Source organism: Mus caroli, unplaced genomic scaffold (genome assembly GCF_978045245.1).
Source record: "Mus caroli unplaced genomic scaffold, Mus_caroli_1 scaffold_15, whole genome shotgun sequence".
In the NCBI taxonomy this organism is placed as follows: Eukaryota; Metazoa; Chordata; class Mammalia; order Rodentia; family Muridae; genus Mus; species Mus caroli.
This window is the reverse complement of record NW_028227270.1, coordinates 25,374,899-25,390,042: the sequence shown is the minus strand read 5'-3', so window position 1 is coordinate 25,390,042 and position 15,144 is coordinate 25,374,899. Positions and strand designations below refer to the sequence as shown.

General features: G+C 46.8%; 1 protein-coding gene across 2 annotated transcripts in view; it reads right to left on the bottom strand.

Annotated features, from left to right (window-relative positions):
• The window catches only part of Sv2c (synaptic vesicle glycoprotein 2C), a 180,735-nt gene that overhangs the window by 35,177 nt on the left and 130,414 nt on the right, over positions 1-15,144 (bottom strand). For both annotated transcript variants that reach the window (XM_021180140.3, XM_029484979.2), the window contains exons 5-6: positions 701-834; positions 134-223 (exon numbers count right to left, since the gene is read on the bottom strand). In XM_021180140.3, the coding sequence (XP_021035799.1) occupies positions 134-223; positions 701-834 (224 nt within the window). The remainder of the gene's footprint in view (positions 1-133; positions 224-700; positions 835-15,144) is intronic.

Sequence of the window (15,144 nt, the reverse complement as noted above, 5' to 3'; positions counted from 1 at the left end):
CTGCTTGCATTTACAAGAACAGAGCTAAGTAGCTGTGACAGAGACTCTATGACTGGCAAGGCCTTAAATGTCTGATTCCTTACAGAAAATTCCTGAACTCTGACCTCAAGGCTTCTCTGAGGAGCAGACTCACCGTGAAGACCTTCTCTGGCTGGCCCCGGGCTCTCATGTTGGTGTCATGAATTAACTTCAGAATCATCCAGGCTTCATCATGTTTTCCCACCTAAGAAATACAGAGGCAGTCAGAGGCTAGGGCATTGATAGGCCTTGCTTTTCAAGAACTGCTGAGTTTTCAGAAGTTTCACGTGGAAGGCGACCGTGCAGATGCGGTTAGCTCTCCTATTCTCTACTGATGCACACAGGCTGAGGGGACCACTATATAGCAGCAGTTCAAAGAATGTGCCTTCAACTAGAAATACTACCTGTGGACAATATTGCTTGATTTATTAAACAGTGAACACCATCCCACTCACTGAGTGGAAGCTATTTGCTTAGGGAGGAGTATGCTGTGAGACAGCTTTTACCCCCTTTGCCTAAATCATGTCTCCATGAAAACAAAACCCGCAAAATTCCGTGGTAGGAAGGGAGAAGCCATCTCCCAAAGAGGCAGGCTTGCTTTTCTGGGAACAGCAAGGAAGCCTTTCCAGTGTACGTCGTTCCCAACCCCCCACCCCCGTGCTTCTGTAACAACAGGCAGTACCTCCAGCAAGAAACGAGGGCTTTCTGGCATGAAGGTGAGAGCCACCACAGAGGAGACGCACGGGAGCGCACAGACGATGACGAAGACGCGCCAGCTGTGGAACTGGTAGGCTGAACCCATGCTGAAGCTCCACCCTGGAAAAGGACAGAAGAGTGAGGGAGAGCCCCGGTAACCTGTTGCTGGATCAGTCACCGCGTGGTGCGGCCCCTCTCGAAAGCCAAGCATCTGCCCTGTGGTGTGACTCCATTAACACTGCACTCTGAAAAGGCAAAACTTTTTTGTCTGTTTGTTGTTTTTTTCGAGATGGAACTCACTCTGTAGACCAGGATGGCCTCAAACTCAGAAATCCACCTGCCTCTGCCTCCCAAGTGGTGGGATTAAAGGTGTGCGCCACCACTGCCGGGCTGACAAAACTCTTAAGACAGAGGAGAGACCAGTCAAGGCTTCCTGTCCACAGAAAGGCGAGTGGACCTGTAAATAGTTACAAGGACCGGCTCAATTAAGATACCCCCCACCCATCATCATGGGCAGTGCTGAGGACAAAGGTGCAAATCCAAAGGACCACAATCTAAGCATGGGGTACATGCGGGGCTCCCGCCACTGCGAGTATCTTCCCTTCACACCTACAGATTGATCACGCTCCACTCTTTCCCATCTGTCTATCAGGAAATGGCTCTCAGTGGACTTCATCATCCGGTTCCCAGCCAGGTTTAGGGGTGAGATTCAGACAGGCTTTTTTGTTTTTGTTTTTTGTTTTTTTAATGTAGCCCAGGCTGGCCTTGAACTCATAATCTGCCTCCTCCTCCTCCTGACTGCAATGATTATGCCACCTCTTACCACACTTGCTTCCTAACTAGGTTTGAGTAGGACACAATTTCCTTCCCTCCCTTCTCCTGTCCTTGGACAGGTGGAGGAGTGGCGAGGCCCTGGATGTTTTCAGCTCCCGGCCTCTTCCTGCTTCCCCAGCGCTGAACAGCCAGCCCTCCCACCACTGGCCTTTGAGGCTCAGGGATGCCAATGCAGCTCGCTCGTGTCTTACTGGTTTCCTTTTGCAGTTCCTACAACATTGTAAACCATCCTTTCATTAGAGCATCTTTAAATGGCTGTCTGTGGGGAAAGCTGACTTCACAGTGTCCTTATCAGGAACAAGGGCTTTTATCTCTGCTCCCAGGCATCATAGGGAATAGCAAGGTGAATCCCAACTTCTAAGGAGATGCTATAAAAATGAAAGTTTTGTTACACTATAATAAGAACAGTCCCGGTGGGATGCAGACAGAAATCCCTTCGGGAACTGGCATTTGCATGAATGTGGAATGAAAAGAGAAGTCAGCCAGCTTTCCTGAGGAAGAATGAGGCACATCCAAGCTAAATGAAGCCAGAGCTGGATCCACAGAGGGACCGGTGAACAGTGTGAGGCGGAAGGCTAGCCACCAGCAAAGCTTGGTGATTAGAAGGTGTCTGTGAACAAAGGTGAGGTAGTCTCCGCTTCCTCCCCCACCCCCAGGAGAACTGTACATTTGTCCTTTGTGGGACTCCTGAAAGCCTCCAGAAGTGACATACTTCCACAAGCTGAAGTCACAAAATTTTTACTGCCAGGATTCAAGTTGGAGTTGCACACCAGCAGCCAGGCTTGTGGCACTTGTCCACTGTGCTGTCGGCAAGTGGTGTCCACACTAGTGGCACGCTGTATTAATTTTTGCATTAGTTTTGCTCTGAAAACTTAGTATGGGGAGACTATGTGGGTTGCTACATTAATTATACGATCAGCTTTTGGGAAGCATGATTACTTTTAACATCTTATATAGCCTAGACTTAAAAGCCTCACATATCTAAAATGGCAGAAGAAATTCTATGGCCGAACAAAGAGACCATAATGTGTTCATTTCACATGATCTCAGAGCTTTGTATAAACTCTCTTTAAAGAACTCTAAACTTTGTTATTCTCCACACCGGGGGAGGAGACTTCCGTGACTGAGTTCAATGTCAGGTATAACACTTTCCACAGGATAGAGGTAGGAAGAACAAAGGCAAGAGCTGGCGGGCTCTGGCGTTGCTGGTCAAAAAAAAATGAGAGTTCACAAGGTGACCCTTTCTATGGAAAATAGGCCAGAGAGATGTAAGCACGCACGTCTCTACGGTGGGTGGAGCAGCGCACTTCTGTAACAGAAAAGCAACCCCACCCCAACCCAAGGTTCTCATATCGACCTCCATCACCTGAGGATGCAGATGTTTCAGGCGGAGGGGATCATGATTGTTTATAAGCCAGGGCTCCCCAGAGAAAGAGGATAGCCGGTTCTACAGAGGGGAGCCAAAAGCCATTGTAAACATTCTGAGAAAGAAGACAGGAGGGGAGGCACAGGTTTGCATTCTATGACTGTGGTAAATACCACGACCACCAACATAGAAATACTAGATTTATCTCATCTTAGAACTTTCATCTGCAGTGAAGCCCCACGGGGGAAGGAACTCAGACCAGGAATCTGGAGGCAAAACTGAAGCAGAGGCCACCGAGGGACCCTGTTTACCGGCCTGCTTCCCCATACAACCCTGGACTACCTGCCCGGGACTGGCATTGCCCATAGCGAGCTGTGCCCTCCCAAATCAGTCATTAACCAATAAAGTGCCCTCCAGTCTCCTCTGCAGTCCAGTCTGAGGGAGGCATTTTCTTACTGGAGGCTTCCTTTGCCAGATGACTAACTCCTGTCAACTTGATGACAACGACCAATCAGCACACAGAGGGAAACAAAGAAAGGTAAGAGAGGAGGGTAGGAGGGACAGAGGGGAGAGAGATTGGGAGGAGCTGCGTTGCAGCATTGAGAGATGTAGGCAGGGGCTACTAGTGAACGCTCAGAGGAGACTGGTAGAAGCTAGGAACCGCAAGGACCACAGTTGTCTCCTAGAACTGCCAGAAGGAGGCCCGCAGAGTCCCCATTAGCATATTCAAACATGTAATCTAAATTTATTTTGCGTACGGCCAATGTGTTTGATATAGTGGCAAGAGGGACCTGGCATGCTAAGTTAAGTTGGAAAGCTGTAGGTCTGCTCCATTAGACTCCCATGAGTTATTGTCTCATAGCTGTGACAAAGGCCTGATTGATCAACTCAGGGAAAAAGGAACTCTTTGGGCTCATGGTGTAGTCTCCTGGAACAGAGAGGGTGAAGCCGTGGGAGAATCTTGGGCTGTGGCCCCAGGTGCAGGAGACAACTGGTCCCACCATCGCTGCAGTCTGGCAGTAGATAGGCAATCAAGGTGGGAACCAGTCCAGACCCAGGAGGCCTGGCCCCAGCAAGGTACAGCCTCTAGTGAGGCCCCACCTTTTGAAGAGCCCACATGAGCCTACAGGGACATTTCCTATCCAGAGCCTAACAGCTGCCGCACCTGTTACGAGTTGTAGTTTCAGATGCAAGTCAGAGCATTTTGCTGTGTTTTGTGAAACTCTCCCACAGCTTCACATGTGTGTGGCATGAGAAGTATCATCATGGCTTCATGTCCTGTCTGAACTGGTCTCCGAGGTGAGGCCACCTCCTTCAGCTCTTTCTCTTGCTCATGTAGTGCAGCACCACTGACCTGTCTCCAGAAGCCCAGCCGCACATACAAAAGGCGCCGCTGTGTGAGATGTTTTTTGTTTTTGTCTTGTCCCTTACTACTCTCATCCTCAATGTAGACCTAGCAGTCTACATACATGCATCTGATATTTTCCCTGTAGGAAAGGCTTTGCCTGAATGCTTTGCATGATGGCTGTCACCCTCACTCCTTCTAGTTTGGCTCCTCAGACACAGGCTGCTTTGGTGTCTTGATGGGTACTGTCTCCTCCCCATTCTCTCTCTCTCTCTCTCTCTCTCTCTCTCTCTCTCTCTCTCTCTCTCTCTCACACACACACACACACACACACACACACACACACATTCATTTTCCTGATAATCACCTAACCCGTTTTCCACCAGAAAAATAGGAACCCTGCTTTCCTGTCTTGCCAGTATCCCCCTAGTCCTGGAGGTGCTACATGTGTGTGTGTGTTGTGTGTACATGAGTGTGCGAAAAATCACTATAGGTTATCAAGAACATGGGTTCTCAGGTGATCTCTCTCTCTCTCTCTCTTCTTTCTCTTTTTTTCCTCCAAGTTCACACTAACTATCAAAACAGCTTTGGTTTATTTTGTCAATGCACATGGAGCAAAATTATTTTTATGTCTATAAAAATGTATTTGTATATGTCTATGAACTTGACCAGTGTGTTCTGTCACCCCAAGACACCCCTGATGCTAATTGTCCTTTCAGGGTCAACTCTTCCTCCAGCCACCCTGGTGACCACTGGTCTCTCCTCTGTCTTAAGAGTTTTGTCAGCCCGGCAGTGGTGGCGCACACCTTTAATCCCACCACTTGGGAGGCAGAGGCAGGTGGATTTCTGAGTTTGAGGTCATCCTGGTCTACAGAGTGAGTTCCATCTCGAAAAAAACAACAAACAGACAAAAAAGTTTTGCCTTTTCAGAGTGCAGTGTTAATGGAGTCACACCACAGGGCAGATGCTTGGCTTTCGAGATGAGGTCTTGCTGTACAGCCCAGTCTGGCCTTGAGTTCACAATCCTCCTGTCTCAGACTTCCCACGGGTGTGATTACAGGCACACATCACCATACCTGGCCGGTATGTAACTTTGTGAATAAGAACTTTGATTCTTATATTTAGCATGATACATTTGAGATTCATACAAATTGTCACGTATGTTAGTGAGTTAAAGGACGTTCCCAGTTTAGGGTATTTATTAATAAATCTGCTATGGACATTTATATGTGGTATTTATGTGCATCAGTTTTATTTTTTAAAATATAGACTTAGACACTTGAATCATATGTTGATTTTTGTTTGGATTTATTTGTAAATTTTTTATTACATTTTATATTTATTATTTATTTATTTATTTCTCACCTGTACTGTCTCCCTACTGTGTGGGCTCTGGGAATTGAACTCAGGTCCTTAGGCTCAATGACAAATGAGTTACCTCAGTGCCCCCAAATATCTGGTTAATATTATGGGGACTACTTTCCTTAAGTCAGAAATTTCAAATAAATTCCTTTCCTCATTTTGAGCTATGCACAGTGTCAACGTTAGAATTAAAGCCTGTGCTTACGAAGTAGGCACGGCCATCCTAGACTGGTTACCCTTTACCTATTCTTGTATAACTGACAACAGGAAGAGAGGGGGCGTGTCCTGGGCAGTGGGAGGAGTCCTGGCAAGGGAAATGGACGCCCCTCCTCCCATGCCTACTAGAGTCAAAGATTCACAGGATTACGCCGGGGCCTGTGAGGATGGCAGGCACCCATGGGTACATTGAGAAATGACCTTGCGGATGCCTTACAAGATGAAAAGACACGAAGGACTGAATCCCTGACCGCCATCACCTTGGCTCAGCTCTCCTGAGCGCCATTTCAAGGAAACTTAAATCTGAACACAAACTCTAGGCAAACGCTTCAGAACAATCACCAAGCAGGGCGAAGAAGAGGACTGTGGGGTCGAATCCCATTCAGCCGGGAAAACGGGCTGTGCGTTTCACGTCTGCACTTAGTGAAATGGATTCTTTGAAACCAAATCTCATCTTTTGGCACTGTGACCTTTATTATTATTTTGTCTTAAAAAAAAAAAGATCCTTGCAAAGTTGATGTTTCTAATTGTCCTTTGGATTTTGCTAAAATATTCATTAAAATGTCACGCTGTGGGATTTATCCACAGATAATGTAAATTCCATGCAAGGGAGACCTCAATTAGGGCGGTACAGAAGGCAGTGAAAGCCTGGCTCTAACCAATGTGGTGCTACTAAAGAAAAGAGGGACGGATCTTGCATAATAACCAAGGCCCTTGCCAGCCTCCCCCTGCTGTAGCTGCAGTGCCCTATGGCTGCCTCCTCGGCTGCCTTCCAGCTGCCTGTTGCTTAAGGAATGCAGGCAAAGCATATGACACACACATAGGACACTGGCGCCTACATTTCCCCTAGGCTTTAACCTGGAAGCCCTGCTATCTCAGAATCCAGTTTGAGGGCCTGAATTCTGGTAACTACTCATGCAATATTGTCAAAAAAAAAAAACAAAAAAAACAAAAAAAACCAAAAACAAAAACCAAAACCAAAAGACAAAAGAACCAAACCAAAACAACAACAACAACAACAAACTGTCTTTGTCAAGACAGGAGATTTTAGATGCAAGACTGAGATCCAATGTACTAAAAGAAATCAAAACTCTTCAGTATTTCTTGTACAGGATGTCAAGTCTGACTAGCTAAGAAATAAGTTATCTGCAAGACAAAGACCAGCTAAAATTCTCTTAAAGTAGCTCAGAGTTCATTTTCTGTAGTGAGAGTGTAAGGCAGGGGGAATGATCAGGTGGGTTTCTGATATTGCTACGGAAATAAAAAATTTATATCCTTAATGTGTCACGGGCTTAAAATATAAAAACTACACAGTCATTGTAAAACGTGACTCTCTGCTATCGACTCAGGTTGGGTAGCCAGTGCCATCTGTGATGTTAGATGCTACTTCTACTTGCAGCTGGGCAGTCCTTCAGTGCTGTTCATCTCCTTTTGTAGCAAAATAAGTCAAGTTGGAAATATAAATAATGATGTTAGCGGGCAAATGGGGAGCTAAGCTGTGGCACAGCCAGCCATGCGATAAAAAATCACTCGTGTGTCGGACAAGAATGAGGCAGCTCTCTCTGATGGAACGCGGAAAACCTCCAGTAGAGAAAGAGAAGCTCCCCCCGACAGGGTGGACAGCAAGTGATGTCATTTTTATATGCACACAAAAACATATTATCTGATCTAGAAAAGCCACGGTTTGGAAATGCACTATGCTGTCTTAGGTAGTGACACAAGGTAGGAGGAGGTGGCTCGTGGGCACTGTTCTCTTCTGACATTATTTCCTTAATTTATTAACTTTACATAGCCTTTTATTGCTTCTCACTTAAAATGAAAACACCCAAACAAAACAAAACAAACCCAAATCACAGCCCCAAGCCTTTGACTTTTGAGTGACTTAGGTGCCTGGAGGAAGAAAAGGGACACTGGAATTATAGAGGCACCAATATTCAACACTGGCATTTTCTCAAGAAACGGCAGGGATTCTGACTGTGATCAATGTGAGCTTAAAAATACAGTGTGGACCTATGGGGACCCAGGAGAAGAGACCAGAGACAACCCTGTGTCTGCATAGAAAAGAGAACTGGTGTCTCTGACTGACCTTTTAGTCCTGGGGAGTTGAGGATGGAGGGACATTGAAGAAGGAAGGTTGGGGTAATTTAACCAAAGCTTAGGTTGTATGCAAAAGCTGTATGGAAACCCACTTTGTAAGATAATTAAAAATAATTAAAAATTATTAAATAATTTAAATACATTATAATTAAATATACAATAAATAAAAAAAAAGGAGTTTGAACACAGATATCCTACATGGGTTGATGGATGACCAGAAGATATGAGTTATTGTTATTATTACTGTTTTTTTTTTTTTTTTGAGATAGGGTCTTATTAAGATCTCTGGCTGGCCTCGAACTCCCAGAGATCTATCTGCTTCTGCCTCGCTAGTGCTGAGACTAAAGGTGTGTAGCACCACACCTGGCCCAAGTTAAATGTATGGGGCAGGAGACAACACAGCACACTTCGGTTTTAGGATAGGCAGGTGTGGCGAAATGACTTAACATCAACTCTAGGGACTCTTCTAGAGGACTAGGGTTCAGTTCTCAGCACCCACAGAGAGGGTAACAATCATCTATAACTCCAGTCCCCATGTAATCTGGCGCCCTCTACTGTCCACTACAGGTGCTGCATTTATATGATGCCCAGATACACACATCAGGGAAAAAAAAATTAATTAAATAAATAAAAAAATGTAAAAACATGTCTAGCTGGGGCTGACCTAAAAACCTTCCTTCCTGCTGCATAGCTTTCATGGTGGTAGGCCTATGGAGTGCTAGGCAGGCTACTAGGGAAGGAGAATTGTCAATGTGTTTACCCAGTGCTGAGCTCTGAGTGTTACAATGACTGACCTGCCAGGCAAGATGTGTCCATTGGTTCAACAGTTTTCTGAATGTCATGGGGTAGCCAGCTATTTTCTATTTGTCCTTGAGGCTTGCTTGTCAGGAAACAATACAAGCCTGGCATGGTAAACCTGTCAAAACTCCATGATGCAGGAGGATACAGACCCCAGAGATGGGGTGGGGGTACCCACAACTGTTGTTTTGCTAAATAGACAAGATTTATAGTAAAAAAAATGCTACTAAGTATTTATATCTGAACCCATAGATTGCTCTCAGCCTTGGCCAGAGAAGTTCCTTTCTGCTGTGGGAAGCAGTGGATGCTGAGATTCAAGGTTGGTTGAAGTGCAGAGAAACTTGTGAACCAGAAATGTGGGGGCAGCCCGCCACGTTCCTTTCCTTCCTGATGGTGTCAGTCACTGAGCAACGCAGCTCTATTTCTGTGATTTTCCAAATTGTGTTCCTTTCCCCCACTCATTGTACCTTTTCTGGGCCGCCTTACTAGACAAGGGCACAGTTGGCTCGGGTCTGCACAGCTGCACCTGCTCATGGCACACTTACTTATGCATGTTGTGTTATTGCTCTGAGGCCTGAGCCTTGCATCGGCCCATGGGCTTCAGATGAAAGGCAACACCTGACCTGGAAGGGAGCCTCTGGCTTTCAGCATTTGGCCTTCCAATCTCTTATGACCAAGGCTCTGCCATTAAGTAATTTGCCTGCTGCTTCTCTAATAAGAGTTCCCAGATTCTAGTTGGCTTCTTCTAGCTTTTATAGATCATCAAGAGAATTTTGGGTAATAAAAATTAGATCACAGGGGCTGGAGAGAAGGCTCAGTGGTTAAGAACATTGGATGCTTTTGCACAGGACTTAGGTTCAGTTCCCAGCACAGCAGCTCACAACTCCCTGTCATTCCAGTTCCAGGGGATCTGATATGCTCTTCTGGCCTCTGCAGGCACCACACATGTATGCAGTACCCATGCATGCAAGCAAAACACTCATACTTGTAAAATACAAATAAATCTCTCTTTTAAAACCACATTATAGGACCGGAGAGATGTCTCAGTGGCTAAGAACACTGACTGCTCTTCAAAAGGTCCTGAGTTCAATTCCCAGCAACCACATGGTGGCTCACAACCATCTGTAATGGGGAACCGATGTCCTCTTCTAGTGTGTCTGAAGACAGCGACAGTGTAGCCCTTGCATCTTTTGTAACCTTGTTTCAAAGCATCTTTCTACAAACTTGCAACGTTTTAGAAGTTGGATAAATTGGCCATGGGCAGTGAAAGCTTACTGACAGAACCCAAGGGAGGATGGAAGGCTTCTTAGCCATGCTGCCAACTGGAGGCCTGCTCCCCAGCCTTCTCTCCCCTTCTCACCTGAGCCATGACTAGGCTTGTCCTATCTCAGTGTGATCTCTGTGGAAAATGGACTTCCCCATGGATTAATGAATTTATTGCCTCATGGACATAGCTAATACTCCCTCAAGCACATAATAGCCTTCCTTTTAGAAAACTAGAAAATTTCCCAGTCAGCAAGTCAATAAGGAACTCCAACGGGCAGGTCTCCCAACACATCTATAAAGCATGCTTTCCTTAAGATTGCCTGAAGGGAGACTTTAGTAGCCTCAATCAATTAAATGGTTGGGGAGACAGACTCAGTTTGCCCATCCCTGATTTATGACCTGGCACTAGACATGAAAGTGCTTTTTCTCCACTTTCCAATCCTCTCCCTTTTCTTTCGACCCAGTCAGCATCTACCCAGAGTAGAATTTCACCTTTGCTCTCTTGAAAGGTTGACGATGTGAGCCATTAATCTTGACGTTCCTGGCTGCAACCAGCTGTGGAAATGATTGGTCCTGCTGCATCCTGAGGCATGGTTCTCTAGGGCTACGGCGCCAGAAAAATCAAACCCAGAGTGACTTAGTCTGGGACTGATGCAGCCATTTTTCATTTAGCATCACCGACTGCTGTTTGTGAGAAATGATCTAATAACCCAGGGAGCCCACAGCGACAAATCACTGTAGCGGCACAGGCAGACCGATGCCCTGGCTGGGGTGATGGACGCTGGCTTTGGCTGGCAGGCTGGTTCCCAGCACTTCAGACTCACATGGGTGCTCCTTTATCTTCAGGCCAGGCCACCTGACTGATGGCGGTATTGGAAAAGAACCAGAGGCCTGGGTAGAGATGGGTGGAGCAGAATCGAGGTTCTTAGAGTTTTAATAATCCACCCACTGTGTGCCAGATATCCTTATGTCATCTTGTTTTGTATACCAACAATCCTGATAGGGTGGGCAGATAAAAATCCAGGATATTGTTTAAATTTTAAAAAATTCAAATTGAAAGCTCTCTCTCCTTTTTTCCTCTCTCCCTCCCTCCCCCTTCTCTTTCTGTATATGTGTTTGCACCTGAGTGCAGGTACACACAGAGGCATCAGATGGAGACACAGGTAATTGTGAGCTACCTGACAGGGAGTTCACAGCTCCCTTGCAACCAAGCTGGGTTCCACAGCAAGAGCAGTATGTGCTCTTAACTCCTGAGGCAACTCGCCAGCCCCTAATTTTCTTTTAAGTGGACAAAGGCAGCGTATTTGCTATGTCATATTTTGGATATGCTTATACAAAAAAAAAAAAAAACAAAAAAAAAAACCCGTTACTTATCTGAAATTAACATTTAACCAAGCATCTTGCATTTGCTAAGTCTGTTAACCCCAGGAGACGTCTGGCAATGTTTAGGGACATTTTTGATAGCCATAACCTTGGGGAAGAAGGGTGTCTTTGACATCCAATGAGTAAGGCCAGGTATGCTGAAGAAAATTCAATGTATGATATCTCTATCATCAGCCCTGAGCAAGAACGACCAGACTAAGATATCAACAGTCTGAGAAATCTCGTAAACAACCCTAGGCCTATCCACTGTGCATCAACAGTCTGATAAATCTCGTAAACAACCCTAGGCCTATCCGCCGTGCAAATGGGTCTGAGAGATGCTTTGTTTTCAAATGGAGGCAAGGGGAGAGATGTGTAGGAGACCCTGCATCCCCTTCCTATACGAACACTTCGTTAATGTTGGATTGGCTATACATTTATCTGTCCTGGGTGAGGAGCTCGCTCGCTGCTTTATTCTCACTGTGGATCTGTAGGGTGGATCTGTTTCCTATTTAAGCCATCTCTGTGTGTGAAATTCAATGTCACTACAAGTCTAACATTTCCACTGCCCATCCTCAGAATTGATTCTTATACCTGAAAGTGTGTGTGCTTTCCTATCCTCAGCCCCTGGTAACCTTTTTTTTTTCCACTTCCTGTCTACATGGATTTGCTTACTCATGACACTTCATATAAGTAGGACCATGCAAGCCTTCGTGCCCAAGTTACTTCACTTAGCACAGTCTCTAGGGTCCTCTGTGCTATAGTAGATCTCAGAGCACCCTTCCTGTATGGGGAATAATGTTTCACATGTGAACATGTGCAATCTGCTCATCTGCCGGGACGCAGACACAGACTCACATGCAGACGCACACGAACACGCACAGTCCTTTGGGGTTGTGTCTCTCTTCTGGCTACAATGAATGACGCTGCTATGAACATAGTAAAGGAACCTCTCTTTGGGCCTCTGCTCTCAGTTCCTTGTGGTCCATCCAGAAATAGAATGGCTGGGCCATTCTATGTTTATGTTAATCGAGGGAGCTCTCATATTGACCTCTCTTCTCTGCAAGGGCTAGCTGAGGCTGTCCTGCTAGCCAGAGCTGATAGGCCTGACCCAAGGCTCCTTCCTCACAGTCAAGACTCCCTTTCTTCCAGCTAGTGCTCCATGATGTGCCTACGATTATTCAAGAGGACCCCTCTTCCCCCATTTCATCTTCAGTCAATGCACAATCCATCACACATTGTACACACACACACACACACACACACACACACACCATGAGCCACATAGGATAGTTCATTTCAGCAGCAGCTGTGAGTGTGAAGATGAGTGAGCAAAATCATGTATTAGTTGGCAAGATTACCCAATAAGAAAGGGATGTCTTTGCTTAATCTGGTAGTTTGTGAAGTCTGGGGTACTTCAGAACCTGTGCAGGTTTCTGAGTGTTTCAAATGCCTGGTTTGACAGCCAGCCTAAGTAATACACAAATGGGAGGCACACTTTGATACAGACACAGATGGAAGAAAACGGGAGAAGAAAAGGTAAGGTGTCGGGTGCCGTTCAGTGGCCGGAGGTGGACAGAAGTTCAAATGGAGTTTTAGAGGGCAGTAAGTCCTCCTGAGGAAGCAGCATTCGTCATCTCTGGGAAGGTCCGAAAGAGAAGCACCTTGACCTTGTGTGGGAGGGCAGGGGATGCAGATCTGAAAAGCTCTACAAGCAAGCAAGCTTTGTCCTGGGCAAGCTACCACAGTGCCCGAGCTCTGTAATCTCAGAGTTTAAGAAGGTGAGGCAGGAGGATCCCCTTTTGGGGCCAGCTTGAGTGCCACACTGATTTCCAGAGCACTTTGGGTTGAGTAGCCAAGCCTGGGTCACACATGAGGGTGAGGGAAAAAAGGAAAAAGAAAAACAACCGACCAAACAAAAAGGATTCCCGCTGCGAAAAAACAAAACAAAAAACAAAAAACAAACAAAAAAACAAACCTGTGTTCCTCTCCCTAAGAACTCAAGTCTACACAGGAGCAAATCCAAATGTGTTTTAAATACCCCAGGAGCCCCCGAATGGGCAGAATGTTCAGTAGTTAAAACAGAGAGCTTCTGATAAAGTTGAGTCTGAGACAAGACCTGCAAGGAAGGCTAAGTGGTGCACATCCCTGCAGGGTGTTTTAAGGAACAGTAATTGTGATGAGCTTTAACCAACACTGGAGGGCACCCTGAGCTCACAAGACAACCTCCACCCCCTCCGTCTTTAGGTTCACTAAAAGCCTCCTCTTGATAGCTTTTACTTGTAAGCCTGAGGGGTCCTTCAAAGTAGGTCAGGCTCTGCGGATCTAAATGTGAAAACTCAGGGCTAGGAATGCTGCCATGATTGATTTCCCGTCTCCTCTGGTTCGCCATCATTTCCCCAGTCTCTGTGCTAAGTCAGCTGCTGCCATCTTACACACCTTCCAGCTCTGAGGCCTGGGATCCACCTTCCTTCTGAAACTCTAAAGGCCAAGTGTACACTGTCAGGAGAAATGCCTGCAGATCTATCTATGCATACATACATACATACACACACACACACATATCTCCAGTAATATGCAACGGTACACCTTGTTGGTAGTGTTCTTCTTATATCACCCAGGGGCAGAGCAGATGAGAGTCCTTTGTTCATCCTAGCTTGATGCCTGGTAGCCAAAGCTGTCTTATGCCTGGGACTCATAAAAATCAAATCATCAGATCAGATCAGATCAGATCAGATCAGATCAGATCAAATCCAGGCAGCACAGTGCAGGAGAAGGAAGACAGACAGAGAATTGTGGACTGTCATGCCACCCACAGAGCTGCCCTCCAGAGCATGGCACAGGAAGGCCATAGACACCTGCTTGCTGTCACTCCTAGCAGCGCGGATGGAGGATGTCACCCTGGGGCGTGCCAGCTGCGTGGTCAGCCTGCAGCTGGCACCATCATGATGTGCGAGTATGTGGTAGTCAGATGGGAGAGAATGCGGAAGAGGAGCATCTTGGGTATTATGAAGAGAGATGGAACTGGAGACTCCAGAGTGGAGCGGAGCAGCCTGTTAGGACTGACCAGCCCTGGCACCTGGGCCATGGTGAGGTCCCAGCCTGACCTGCCACTGGGTTCATGGTGGCAGAGGTCAGTTTAGATGTCCCTGGCTCATATAACCACTAGAGAACACAGGGATGTTTTGGGTCAGGGCTGAGGCTGTGCATAACTGACCCCACCCATTACTGGACATAGCGCTTGGCCCCATCTCTTACCAGGCAGCAGTACTTGGGAGAGCAAGGCCTGCACCTCACCCAGGCAGCACAGTGGAGCTGGTCCTGGTGATGTGGCTAAGCCTGCCCTGAGGGCAAGAGTGTGGGAGACCTGATCCTGCTACTTGTCTGCCATGGGGCAGCATGGGTACAGAGATGAGACCCCTACCCCCAGCCTCCAGTGGTTGGGAAAGCTGCCCACAGGTTCAGGAGCTCAGGGGAGCTAGCCCTGCCCCTCACCAGCTGCAGCACTTGGACAGCACAGCAGAGCTGACTCTGGTGGCAGGATGCCCAGGTAAGCCAGCCCCCAAAGACAAGAGCTCAGAAGAGCTGGCTGACCCTGAGACTCATCTGCTGTGAGGCAGTATGGGTATGAAGGTGATGCCTTAATTTCCTTGCCCCTCACCAGCTGCAGCAGTTAGGAGAGCTGGCCCCAGGGTTATAAGAGCAGGAGAGCTGGCCCTGCCCCTTGCTGGCTGCAGCACTCGGGACAGCAGGCCTTGCACCTTGTCTGAGAGGCACAGTAGAA